The 13,241-nt window shown below is 58.9% G+C and overlaps 2 protein-coding genes across 2 annotated transcripts in view; both read left to right on the top strand.

Moving 5' to 3' along the window:
• Positions 1-1,084: 1,084 nt before the first annotated feature.
• On the top strand, positions 1,085-9,648 carry LOC114001797 (E3 ubiquitin-protein ligase HECTD3-like). Its single transcript, XM_027747270.2, has 21 exons — positions 1,085-1,549; positions 1,628-1,788; positions 2,348-2,440; positions 2,869-3,004; positions 3,378-3,493; positions 3,760-3,873; positions 4,942-5,024; positions 5,275-5,440; positions 5,804-5,885; positions 6,148-6,330; positions 6,426-6,475; positions 6,596-6,660; positions 6,917-7,020; positions 7,281-7,400; positions 7,523-7,612; positions 7,705-7,911; positions 8,166-8,295; positions 8,692-8,766; positions 9,049-9,130; positions 9,236-9,307; positions 9,470-9,648. The coding sequence occupies exons 1-21, from the start codon at positions 1,229-1,231 to the stop codon at positions 9,552-9,554; spliced, it is 2,535 nt and encodes an 844-aa protein (XP_027603071.2). The 5' UTR covers positions 1,085-1,228; the 3' UTR covers positions 9,555-9,648.
• Positions 9,649-10,412: 764 nt separating this feature from the next.
• EIF2B3 (eukaryotic translation initiation factor 2B subunit gamma) overlaps positions 10,413-13,241 on the top strand; it is a 99,925-nt gene continuing 97,096 nt past the window's right edge. Inside the window, exon 1 of the mRNA XM_027747242.2 lies at positions 10,413-10,641. Coding sequence (XP_027603043.1) covers positions 10,494-10,641 — 148 coding nt within the window. The 5' untranslated portion in view covers positions 10,413-10,493. The remainder of the gene's footprint in view (positions 10,642-13,241) is intronic.

Here is a 13,241-nt window from a genome sequence, read left to right as displayed (position 1 = left end):
AAGTGACTCAGAGTATTAATTGGCTCAACCCTTTGCAGCAGCTCTGCAACCAGAGTTACAGGGTGATGTGGCTGCAGAGGGAGGGCACAGGACCCTCCTGGCTGTGGTAACTGCAGGCAGAAGCAAGGCAGAAGTCTGCATTTCTCTCACACTGTGGTTCAGGGCACTTTGCTCCTGGCAAGGCGGGTGCCCATTACTGTGTTGAGGCACAGCCACGCCTGTTCAACAGATAACGCTGCGGGGGTGACAGCTGTTGGATCAGTTTGCACCGTGCCTTTGCAGCCAGGGATGGAACCGGACTCTGACCTGCCAGGAAAGCAGTCCAGCACCAGAACAGTGCAGGGACCTTTGAGCTCTGCCAGGCTGGTTGTTTCATGATCCCTAAATGTGGCCTGTAGTGCCCAACCTGAAGAAATTAAGGAAGTGTGGGGTGGAGCTGAGTTGCTCTCTGCCACCACCCTCCCGTGGTATGTAACAGGCAGGTGTGACATGGGGTGACACACTGCCAGTGTTCTGGGTGGTTGGGTACTGCTGGGTGTCATAGCATTGCTCCTGCTGCCAGGATGCCACTGCTGGCTGGGGTAAAGCTGCTCCTGGGTCAGGAAGCCTGTCATCCTCCCCAGCTGATGCTGGAGCATCCCCACCGGGGTCCAGCCTGCCAGGGGCAGGAATACATCCCCCTGCCTGGGGCAGGAATATGTCCCCCAGCTAGCCGGGAGCTGGTTCTCCCCACAGCAGGATACCTGCTGCCCTCTTTTCCCTATCGAGGCTGGAGAAGTAGCCCTGTGCCCTGACACCCCGTCTTTGCTTGCGGGGATGCCGGCAGTGACAAAGATGTTGGAAGCCGGGAGGAAGCAGAGTCCTAAGCCGTGGGGTGAGGGGGTGCCTGTGACCTGAGTCAGCTCCTGCCGAGAAGTGAGGGACTGGGGTGGGCGTAACACAGTCACGTCTTGGCAAAGGAGGGATAGCGGAGGCCCCAAAGCTGGGATTGCGGCCCGGGACGGATGACGGGCTGGGACGTGCCGGCGGACACGGGCGGAGCGGAAGCCGCCCGGGGAGGAGGCGGCGACCGGGCAGCGAGGGCTGCCCGAGGCGGGGCGGCACCGGAGACAGACGGGCGCGGCGGCACCGCCGGAGGCGAACCGCCCCCGCGGTCACTCCGGGGCGGGCAGCGCCGGGCCGCAGTCGGGACAGCCCGGGGCGCAGCGGAGCCGGTGCCCGGTGCGCGATGCGGGCGGGCGGGGAGGCGCCGCACCAGGTGCTGGGCCGGCTGCGGTTCCTGCTGCAGTGCAGCGAGTGCTTCCGCCGCGCCCGGGCGCTGCCCGCCGCGCTCTGCTACGTGCCCAAGGAGGTGCAGTACAAGATCTGCAAAGACCCCGCGGCCGCCGCCGCCGCCCGCAGCCTCCTGAGCGTGTGGGACAGCCCGGGGCCGGCGCGGGGCGGGAAGCGGGCGGCGCGGGCCACCATCGAGGTGCGGAAGGGCGGCTGCCTCCGCGCCACCGGCGAGGAGTACTGCAACGGCGCCGGGCTCTGGGTCAAGCTCAGCAAGGTAACGGCGGCACCGGGAACCACCCGCGGGATGCCGCTGTCCCTGACACGGCGCTGACAGACCGGGATGTACCTTCAGGAGCAGCTGGAGGAGTACACGGGCAGCCATGGCCTGGCAGAGGGCTGGGTGCTGGCGCAGAGGTTCGGAGAGGGAGGAGATAAGCTGGTCCCGGTTGACTCCGTGCAGAGGATCCAGTGGCAGCACGAGACGCTGGGGGTTGATTACAGACCTGCTGTCAGGTATGGCCTCAGCCCTCGCCCCGGGCGGGGACTGGGCTGCGCTGTGGGGGCTGGAGACGCGTGTGGCCGGTACCCACAGAGGATACGCGACCCTGCCATCCCAAATCCCTTGGGCATGTCCAGCACAGCCCTCTCGCTCCCTCCAGCGCTGGTGAAACACACCCCCACCGAGCCACCGGTGGGCAGGTGGGTGCCCTCTTGCAGGCTAATCCTGTTTGCTTGTGGCAGCGCCTGCACAGGATAAAGATGTGAGGGGTTCCAGGGCACTCGGATTTGGGCTGAGCAATGTCGTGGAGGTAGTGCCGTGATGAGAGAGCTCAAATTTGATTTTTGTGATGGAAGGCCATATGCAGGGCTGGATTCCTCTGCTCTGTCCCAGCCTGTACCTGGGTGCAGGGGCACTCTCATCCCTCCCACAGCTGTTCCTGCAGCCCCTGGGTGTCACCCCCAGTCCTCCACCACTGCTGCCTCCACTCCAGGCTAAGGCAGTAATGCTTGGGCACACTGAGCACTGACCCATCTTTTCCCATGTATGATTCCTCTGCTGATGCTGCTCCAGCTGGGAACACGTGGTGGACCTGACCTACTCCATGCACCTTGGAGAGATGCCCAGACTCATAGAGCAGGATGAGGCCGCCGTGCAGAAGTTTCGGTATGAGTGCATCTCCTAGAGTGGGACTGCAGCACCCTGAGGGGCAACCAGCCAGGGCCTGGACATGCCTGCAGGACTAGGACTGGCTTCAGGCTCGGGACTGGGGAGGGGGGGTGCCATGAGAAGCCTTTTACAGTGGTTCCTCTCGACACTGCTCAAGTAAAGATGGCCTTTGCTCCGTGGAGCATTGGAGCGACCGCGTGCTGCTATTCCCACTGGGCTGGAGTGGCCATAAACCCCTGGCGTGCTGGTGATGAGATACAGCTGTGCCATCTGCCTGCTGCAGGGACAGGTGCCAGTCACCATCCCGAGTTGGTGACCACGAGACAGTGTTGCCAATCTGAACTGGGGCACCTGCACGCTGCTGGTGGGCAGGTTTGGGGTGCAGCCTGGTCTCCTCAGCCCGTTAACACAGAGACTCCCTGCAGGTCTGTGCCCCCAGGCTGGAGCTACGAGCATGACATGGAGCTGGGGCGCTTCCTGTATGATCACAGCGAGAAGCAGCTGCAGCACGTGGACTGCATCAAGGAGCACATCAGCAGCATTGAGGTCTCCTCACAGACGGTGCGTAGTGGGGCTCCTCTGCAGCCTAAAATCAGCATGAGACACATGAGCATCACTGCAGCTGCGGGGAGGAGTGGCCAGCGGTGGCTGTCCCCTCTGTGAGGGGCAGGGGATGGTGGTGGGGTTTTGCTGCCCTAGCAAAGCCACCGGGAGTTGGGCATCTGGAGCAAAACCCCCCTGTGTCTCTGGGGCACTGCAAGGGGTCTGTGGCCATGCCCAGTTGCTCTGTGCAGGAGCCACCATCCACCTGCAGCCTAAGAAACCAAGGGGCTGGCCTGGTCCTGACCTCTTCTGGACCCACAGAACCCATCTCAGTGGTGGTCTTGGTGTGCCCAAGGATGCTTATCTCCCTCTCCCTGCTGCACTCTTGCAGGAGGAGTATGTTGCAGCCCATCTGACAGACAACCAGACAAACACCTTCTGGGAGAGCAATGGGCCCCCAGGGCAGCACTGGCTGCGGCTCAAAATGAAGAAAGGAGCCATTGTCAAGTGAGACCTCGGGGTGTTCCCCTCCATGCCAGCAGCTGTGCCAGGGATGGACAGGGTGCAGGACAAAGCACCCATTTCCTCCTCAACCCAGCTTTCCCCCAGCTGCAGCTGGGGACTTGGGGTTGAAGTGAGGGACAGCTGCTGCCAGAGGCACCCCAGGAAGACACAGCCTTACCCCCAGGCCTGGGAGAATTCTGGGGGCACCTCTGTGCCCAGGCAGCTCAGGACGGGAGGAGAACACTGTGCCTTGCTCTTCTCATCCCTAGGAGGCTGTGGCTGATGCTGGATGGGCAGTGCAACTCCTATATACCCAGGCGGGTGGCTGTGTATGGGGGGACACTGAACAGGCTGCAGCATCTGAGAACAGTCCTAATTAACGAGTGAGTAATGAGCAAGGAGCAGTCTGGGTTCAGCTTATGCTGAACTCCAGAGCTGGCTCTGCATCCTGAGCAGGTGCTAAGGAAAGGGCTGGGGTTGGTCCTGAGTTACTTGCCAGTGACAATGCTTCTCCAAGGGTTGGGACTCCCTGGGTGCAGGCTACATCTGTCCCCACAAGTGTGGTGGTCCCTCACCTTCATGTGCCAGCCGAGCGCCTTCATCTCCTCTCCTGCTCCTCACCTATGCTGTGGCAGCTGGTTTGCAGTGTGCCTCCTTCTGCCTGGTGACTTTCTGCCTCCTCCTCCTCCTCACCTCTGGGGACACATGCCACTGCTGTCACCCCTCTGAGCATCTCTGCCATGCTGTAGCCAAGAAGTCCTGGGAAGCTTCCTGTCCCTGTCTTCACTCTGGCTCTGAGCATCCTTCTCGAGGCAGGCAGGAGTTTACTCAGGAGTGTAAAGATCTCCTTCACCTTCCCCAAAACTTGCCCCTTTGCCTGTTTTGGCTGAGCAGTGAGATCTGTCTTTGAAGAAGCACCCATGAGACCACCAAGGTGTCCTTTGCAGCTGTGGGAGCCAACTCCTCCCTCTGTCTGCTTAGTTGCAGTGGTTTTTCCCCATGGGCCTGTAGGACTTTGATGGGACCTTGAAAAAGGCTTTGAAAATACACTTAGTGAATTGCTCATCTCCACAAATCCCCATTTCCTTCAAAAACCCTTGGATGACCAGCTCTGCTTGAAGGATGGTTCTGCCCTTGTGAGATGTGCTAGGACCCCCCAAGAACAGTGACATGCTCTCAGCTAGCTTGTGTTTCTGTACTGCTTTGAATTTGTGCTCTTTAGTGGCTCTTTGGATGTGGCTTCCACCTTCTCCAGAATGTCTCTGTGCCTCTGACAGCCTCTTCTCTCTGCTTGGGCCCCTCCTGCTGTAGCCCTGGTGAGGCTGGGGGGGCTTTCACCATGGGTAGCGGCGCATCCTCGGCTGGGGAGCCACAGTGGCCTGTGCCTCGCTGGCCACCTCGCTAGTGTCTGTGCCTTGTGGTTCCACCATCCCTCTCCGTGCTGTGTGCAGGAACAGCTACCAGAATGTCTGCATCCTCCGGGACATGAAAACCCACATGCCAGTGCTGGAGATCCGCTTCCTGGAGTGCCGGGGTGAGCCTGTGCTGCCAGAGTGGGGCTGCCAGCCCAGCCTGGCCCTAAACCTGCAGCTGGTCCTGGCACCTGCGGCTCTTCCTGCAGCACCTGCTGCTTTTTTAGGATCCACTGGAGAGAAAGATGAGGAATGAGCTTCATATGAGATGCTGCAGGTGCTGGGGGTACCTTTCCCCAGGCTGCAGCATCCAAGCCGTGCTGGCTGCACAGCTGCAGCAGCACACACAGCATCGCTGTTCCTTCTTGGCAGACCAAGGGTACAATGTCCGTCTGCAAGGGATTAAGATCATATCCTTCTGGGAGTGGGACTCGATCCTCAACGCTGGCATGTTCCAGCCAGCCCGGCTGGTTCGCTACCCTCTCCTGGAAGGAGTGGACCCCGACGTGCTGTACCGGCGGGCTGTGCTCATTCAGAGGTACGGCACGGGGGTGTCACCCTCCCTGCAGTCAGCCCAGTCCCAAGAAGAACCATGCCCTGGCCTTCAGGGCAGCCTCAGGCTGGGGTTGGCACTGTCCCCACAGGGAGACCCTCTGCAGCGATTCAGCTGCAGTGCTGCAGTGTGTGCTGGGCTGCCCTTGTTTACAGCATTTTCCTAGGGGGAATGAAATAAAATGTTTGGCCAGAGGGTGCTGGTTGGGTGTTCCCCTTGGTGTCTGGTGTCCCTCCATGGGCTGGAGGAGACCCATGTGCAGCGAGCACAGTGCCCAGGGGCTGGGGCTGGGAGGGAGGTGAAATGCCACCCTCCCACAGCCTCATGCTGCTTCTCTCTGGTCTCCAGGTTTGTCCACCTCCTGGAAAGTGTCCTGTGTTACCTGATCCCCCTCTCCGAGGACAGCATCGGCACCTTTAATGCACTCAGGGTGAGCATTTGCTGGGCCCCCCTGGGATGTTGCCAGTATTGGTGTCTCCTCATGAGCTCAGATGGTTTTCTGGGGGCTGTGGTGTATCCTCCTTGATCCAATGGGGACAGACCAGGCCAGGGCTGAGAGCTCCCATGCTGGGCATTGCCAGAGGGGTGGAGGAGAATCCTGTGTGACACCAAGGGCTGTGCTTGCGGAGAGGAAAAGAGGGCACATGGTGGCAGGATCAGGTCTCTGAGTATCCCTGCCTGTCCTTTGTTAGAGCATGAAGCCATTCCTGCTGCTGTCCAAGCAGAGTTCAGCCCTCATTGCCCACTGTCTCCAGTCCTCAGAGAGCACTGCTCCTCACAGCATACCAAAGCTCTCCATCAACCGGCTCCTGGCCCGGGAGCACCGTGCCAACCCTGCACTGGACCCCAGCTGCAGGAACACCGTTTTCACCCAGGTATGGCAACACCATGCCCAGTGCCAGGTACCTGCCAGTTTAGCATCACTTGCCCCCACTGTGTCTCATCCTCTTTCCGCTCTGCTGCTTTCCAGCTGTACGAAGGCCTCAGATCTCCCAAGAACAATCAGCCCCTGGACTACAGGTAGGACTTCAGCATCATATTTGTGGAGTGTCACCTCCCCAGAGCAGGGTGTGAGGGGATGCCAAGTGCTGCTGGTGCTCTCGGAGGAGGGATGTGCATGGGGCTGTTGCTTCCCCACAGGTGGCCCCTGACCTACACCCAGTGGTGGGAGTTAGATTTCATCAGTGAGGGCATCATCGACAATGGTGAGAGCTCTCCTTTCCTGCCCCAGGGCTCTCTCCTGGGCTTTCCTGTGTTGGGGTGCAGATCAGTGGGTGCCCACGCTGTCCCAGCTGCTCTGTGAGAGGCAGCCCTGCCCTGCACATTTGGGGTGGTTCCAGCATCTCCCCTACACCACCAGTGCTTCCCCTATCCCAGGGAGGGGAGTAGCTGGGCAGATGCTGTGGCTCAGTGTCTGGCCTTGGTGTGTCAGGCAGTGACCAGCTTCTGCCCCCACTGCAGGTGGTGGCTTTCGGGACAGCCTGTCAGACGTGTCAGAGGAGCTGTGTCCCAGCTCAGGAGATGTCCCTGTGCCCCTGCCCTTCTTCGTGCGCACCTCGAACCAGGTTTGACATCCCACTGTTTGCCTATCCAGGCCAGAGGAGGCAGCCAGCAGAGCCTGGGGATTTTTAGGCTGTTAGTCTTGTCTTAATGCTTTCAAGGCTGTTGGCTGGGGGAGCTGTGCTTGTACCTGGGTGGTGGAGATCTGGAGGGGTGTAAAGGGCAGGAGAGGCAGATAGAGGAGTGATGGAGGGGGAGGCTGCAGGAGAAGCCATGCTGGGCTGGTCAAATCTCTGTCTGTGGGTCCTGAGTTTCTCTCCCACAGGGTAACAGCAGCAGTGACACCAGGGACATGTATGTCCCCAACCCCTCCTGCAAGGACTTCCCCAAGTATGAGTGGATCGGGCAGCTGATGGGAGCAGCCCTGAGGAGCAAGGAGTTCCTGGTGAGCACAGCAGAGCCTTCCTGGCTAGTGAGGGGGCTTGGTAGGGGCCACGGTATCTCACCCACTGCCCGTGGGTGAAAGAGGGGCAGGGGGAGGATGCACGTGTCCGCTCCCTTTGGCAGATCCTGTCTTTGCCGGCACTGGTGTGGAAGCAGCTGGCAGCAGAGGAGGTCAGCTGGAGCAAGGACTTTGCCACTGTGGACTCAGAGCTGGTGAGCAGGGCTGGGGGCTGGCAGGGAATTGCCGTGTGCTCCTGTGGCTGCTCCGGCTCCACTGTGGTGGCTACTGCCCATTTGGGTTGCAGGTGAAGCTGCTGGAGGTGCTGGAGCGGGTGGACAGGGAAGCCTTCGAGTTTATGTTTGGCAGAGAGCTGACCTACACAACGGTGCTGAGCGACCAGCGTGTGGTGGAGCTGATCCCCAACGGCAGCAACACCGTGGTGCGCTACGAGGACCGCAAGGAGTTCATCTGCCTGGTGCAGAAGGCTCGGCTGGAGGAGAGCAAGGAGCAGGTAACACCATCCCCCAGGGCTGGCATGGCTCCAAGGGGATCCTGCTCCTGTGGCAAGCCCTCCTAGTACTTGTGGGGTTCATGTCATGAAAATGCATCCCCAAAACTAGCTCCAGTTGGGCAGTTGCATGCCCAGGATGTCCATGAGCCCTGCAACCCCTCTGGGGTCTGGTGGTCCCTGCCCCCAGTGCCCGGGGTGGCTGCCCTGGGCTCAGACCCACCCTGGTGACACGGAGCCCCTCCTGTGCCCCTCAGATCGCAGCCATGCGCGCTGGGCTGCTCCGCGTGGTGCCCCAGCCTGTGCTGGACCTGCTCACCTGGCAGCAGATGGAAAAGAGGATCTGTGGGGACCCTGAGATCACGGCAGCCAAACTGCGGAAGTTCAGTAAGTCACAGGGCCAGCCCAAAGCTGCTCCCAACCCCCACGAGGGCACAGATTCCCCTTGATGCTGCTTGTCCTGTGCACGCGTCCTGGTCAGGGGTGCTGAGGGGCCTGGGGGAGAATAAGCTGGAGGAACCCTGGATAGGGATGCTTCAGGTTCAGCTGCAAACTCCACTGGTCTCTGCTCTGGTCCATCTGGTCCTCAGCTGCTATGGGCAGAGGCGAATGGCCACCCTGCAGACTGGAACCCCTGTTTCTTCACCCATCACGGCACTGGGTGCTGGCCCCACTCAAGGGTGCCAGGGGTTCTCAGGGGCTCAGTGGGGAGCAGAGGGTCTCCTCCTCTCCTTTGCTTTACTGGTAGTTTCTAATGAAGACGTTGCACATTCTTCGTTGCAGTCAGGTTTGATGACTTTGCCTCCGATGACACCCGTATCCAGTACTTCCTGGAGGCACTCAACAACTTCACCAGTGGTGAGTGGCCCCAAGCCTTTCCCCGCTCTTCATGTGCAGTGGGATGGGCAAGGGTATAGGGTATAGCATCCCACTGCCTTTTGCACCAAGGATGCTCACCAGCTGCTTCCCTGGGAGCTGGCTGAGGTTGTCCCACCTGGCCCTTCCTGGGATGCTGAGACCATCCCTTAGCTTTGCCCCTTGTTCTCGGGGTGATTCTGCAAGGGCAGAACCTGCTGTGAGAGCAGTGACTGGGACAGTCCTATTCCTGTCCCTGAGCCTGATCCCTGTCCTTCCCCTCAGAGGATCTCAGCCGCTTTCTCAAGTTTGTCACTGGCCGGAGTCGCCTCCCAGTTCAGATCACTGTCTACCCAGAAAGGTCGAGGTGAGTCTGTCCTGCCCCGCTGGGGTCCCTGTGCCCTGCTGGGGTCCCCACACGGTGCGAGGTCTCTGCACTGTGCTGGAGTCTGACTCTCTTTTCTCTCCCAAGCTTGGATGCGTTGGACCTGATGCCCCAGGCCTGCACATGCTCCTGCACCTTCTTCTTGCCCAACTATTCCTCGTGAGTCGAGCTGAGGGCAGGGACTCTCCCCTCTCCAGCACAGGGCTGGCATTGGGGTTCCCTTCCAGACTCCCCAGACCCTGCCCTGGGGAATGTCCACGTAGGTGTGGGGAGGGAGGCCTGAGGTTTTCCGTGCTGTGACCCAGCGTTCCGCCCTGCCAGGGCCAAGGTGTGCGAGGAGCTGCTGCGCTACGCCGTGTACAACTGCATGTCCATCGACACTGACAAGGACACCTGGGATGAATGAGACCCCCGTGTGCCCCAGGCCATGGGAGCCGCCTGCCTCGGGAACACTGGATTCAATAAAACTGCAGGGCTGGCTCCTGCTGTCCTGGCCCGGGTCCTGTTTGTGTCTGTGCTCGTGGCCAGCGCTGCAGCTGGAGGGGCCAGCATGGCACTGCCTGCTGGGCGCTGGGCGGGCAGAGGGTCCTGCGGGGTGGAGAGTGTGGTGTGCTCAGGGGGAGCTGTGGGTCCTGTCCCCGCCCCGCACACGGTGTGCATGGGGAGCACAGCAGCGAACTGACCCCCCAGTGCACCCCCAGACAGCCCCGAATGCGCCACACAGCCCCCAGTACGCCCTGACTGCCCCCCACACTGCCCCCAATGCCCCCCAGATCGCCCCCAATGCACCCCACTCTGCTACCAGTGCCCTCACACAGCCCCACAATGCCCCCAGTGCCTCACACAGACCCCCTATGCCCCCAGTGCCCCCACACAGACCCCTATGCCCCCAGTGCCCTCACAGAGACCCTCAATGCCCCCAGTGCCCCCACGCAGACTCCAAATGTCCCCCAGTGCCCCCCCAGTGCCCCCAAACACCCTCAACTCCCCTCCTCCGCTCCCCCGCACTCCCTGCTCCTGCCGCCAGGGGGCGCTGTCCCGCCGAGCGCCCCCGTGCCCGCGCGTGGATCCATGACTCGGCGCTCCGCAAGCGCGGGATCCTTCCCTCGGCGCTCGTCTCGCTGCCCTGGCCGGGTGGCGGCTGCCCGGCGCCGGGAGAGGAGGCGGATCGATCCTCTCGGCGCTCGCCCGCGATCGACGCCCTCGGCTGTCCTTGCGCAGGCGCAGCGCGGTGGTGCCGCCATTGCTGCGCTGTCAGTGCCGGGAGCGGCCGCGGCACCGGCGGCACCGACCGACCCTGTCCCGCCCAGGCCCTGCCCTGCCCTCTGTGCCACTCCGCAGCGCCATGGAGTTCCAGGCCGTAGTGATGGCGGCGGGAGGCGGCTCCCGCATGACGGACCTTACCTCCAGCATCCCGAAGCCGCTGCTCCCGGTGGGAAACCGGCCCCTGCTTTGGTACCCGCTGAACCTCCTGGAGCGCGCCGGCTTCGAAGGTGAGGCACGGCGGGGGCCGGGAGGGCTGGCCCCGACACCGCCGGCGCTCCCGGCTGTTCCCCGCTGTTGTGGTGCCGTGTCGCAGGTGCCCTGGTTGTCGGGCAGGGGCTGTAGCAGATCGCTTCTCTGCACTGAAGCTGTTGGCCCGTGTGTCACGTCCCTTCCTGCCCTCTGTGCCAGCGCCCTTTTCCCCCTCTTCTTCCCCACCAAGGGCCGGGCACTGCCTGAAGGTGGGGTGGGCATCAGTTTCTTCTCCCAGGTAACAAGTGACAGGATGAGAGGAAGTGGCCTCAAGTTGCATCAGGGGACGTTTAGATTGGATATTACGAATTTTTTTTTCAGGGAAAGGGTTGTAAAGCATCTGAATGGGGTGTTCAGGGAAGTGGTGGAGTCACCATGTGGATATGGCGCATGGTTTCATGGTGAACACGATGGTGGTGCTGGGTTGATAATCTTAGAAGTGTTTTCTACCTTAATGATTTTCTGATCCCCGGCTCTGATGTCTCTCCCCGGGTTGCCGACCGTGAGTCTCTCACATTTCTGTCTCAGTCATTACTGACAGCGGTGTGAGGAGCGTGTCAACCCTCCAGGGATGGCTCCTGGTTTGTTGTTTCAGCCTGGCCTGAAGTTCAGGGTTACTTGCTCTGTGTGAGGCGTGTAGCCCGTGTGGCAGCACAGAGCCAAGCTCTGGGGTTTGGCCAGAACAGGGCAGGGGGAAGGGGCAGACTTGTGTTGCTCACCTGGGGGCCTTGTTCCACAGGGGCACTAAGGTGATGCTTAGTACCTAGTGAGGTCCTTTAGTATTTTCTGGGTTTAGGTATTTGTTTACCTTTTGAGTGGTGGAGCACATCTTTCTGTGGTGCCCTCCCAGCTTCTTATAAAGCTTCTTCCTGACACCTTCTCATGCCTCTGTGCTTTCACGTTTGTATTGGTCTTGTCCATTTGTGCTCCTCTCTTTTGGCTGTGTGATCAGTCTGTACTTCATCCTAGACTGTGGGTTTTGTCCTGATTGCTTCTTTTTTCTGTGAAGATGTAAATATCAGCTCATGATTGTCCATATTGGCCTCTTACTCTTTCAGTGTGAAGGAACAAAACAAGAAAACTTAAGACTTTGCTTTTATTTTTTTTCTTAAGAACTTTTGTCCTTTGCTTGTTGTCTGTTGAAATCTGCACACTGAATGTCAGCTTTCTTTGCCTGTCCTCCTGTCTCCTTCTTTTTGATAGGATCATACTTTTATCCTGCACTGTGGAGATTTAGGTAGCTAAAAGCTTCTGTGTAATCAGCACTGTGCTTTGTGTGGCTCTTTACTCAGAAATAACCATTTCCACTTGATGCTCTTGACCACTAGTAGCTGCCCCTCTATTCTACTCAGCCCTACTGAGGCTGCATCTGGAGAGCTGTATCCAGGTCTGGGCTCCTCAGGACAAGAGAGACATGGAGCTCCTGGAGCAGGTCCAGCAGAGAGCAACAAAGATGATTTAGGGACTAGAGCATCTCTCTTATGAGGAAAGGCTGAGAGAGCTGGGCCTGTTCAGCATTGAGAGGGGACCTCATCAGTGTCTGAAGGGACAAGAGGATGGACCAGGCTTTGCTCAGTGGTGCCAAGCAATGGGACAAGAGGCAACAGGCAGAAACTGAAGCACAGAGAGTTCCACCTGAACGTGAGGAAGAACTTCTTTACTGTGCAGGTGCCTGTGCACTGGAACAGGCTGCCCAGAGAGGCTGTGGAGTCTTCTTCACTGGAGATATTCAGAAAAAGTCAGGACACGATCCTGTGCCATGTGCTCTGGGATGACCCTGCTGGAGCAGGGAGTTGGGACCAGATGACCCACTGTGGTCCCTTCCCACCTGAACCATTCTGTGACTCTGTGATTCTGTGCTGCAGTCAGACCTTTCTCACAGGCAGCTCTTCAGCTTATCCCTCCCCTGTGAACACGTGGATGTGCAGGGTTGTATTCAGTAAATGTATTCAGCTTCAGTAAGCAAGCTGCCACCCTCCTGCTCCTCCCTTGCTCCTGCCCCCTGACCAAGCTGTACATTTCTGCATTAATAGTCCAGTGGCATGAATTCTTTTCCTGGATCATAATTTTTATTAAGTATTACGTAAGGCTTTAGTTTCTCATATTAGCTTATGTTAATAAGTAGGTGTTCCATAGGCTGATTCACTGCATCCCTTTTGTCCTAATTGCAAGTGCTTCATCTCTCCTAATATTGAGGAGACCATTGCCCACCTCACCAGATTAATGCTGAACAGTGTGAGCTTAAAACTTCCACCTGACACCAGTTCCCTCTTCATCAGTTAATTCTTCGTCTAATTCAAGGTGTGCTTTCAATTCCTTTCTCTGGGTTCTTCAGCCTGTTTTGAATCCAAGTTGGCATCCAGTATGGGAGTGGGAGAGCAGCCCTCCCATATCTCTGGCCACACAAACTGCCACACAATTCTCGTGGTTACAGTTCCTTTCTCTTCTGTTAATAGATTCAGGATGAGTGCAGTTTTGACTGATACATTAATACATTAAGATTTATTTTTAATGTATTTTCATCTTGCCACAGGAACTTCTTAGGCTGAGGGCTGTATTATTTCCCATACTGCTCTGT

This window comes from Pipra filicauda, unplaced genomic scaffold, assembly GCF_003945595.2.
Source record: "Pipra filicauda isolate LSUMZ 115617 unplaced genomic scaffold, ASM394559v2 scaffold36_size6622888_pilon, whole genome shotgun sequence".
In the NCBI taxonomy this organism is placed as follows: domain Eukaryota; kingdom Metazoa; phylum Chordata; class Aves; order Passeriformes; family Pipridae; genus Pipra; species Pipra filicauda.
The sequence above is the reverse complement of the archived record's forward strand: the minus strand, read 5'-3'. Positions and strand labels throughout refer to the sequence as shown.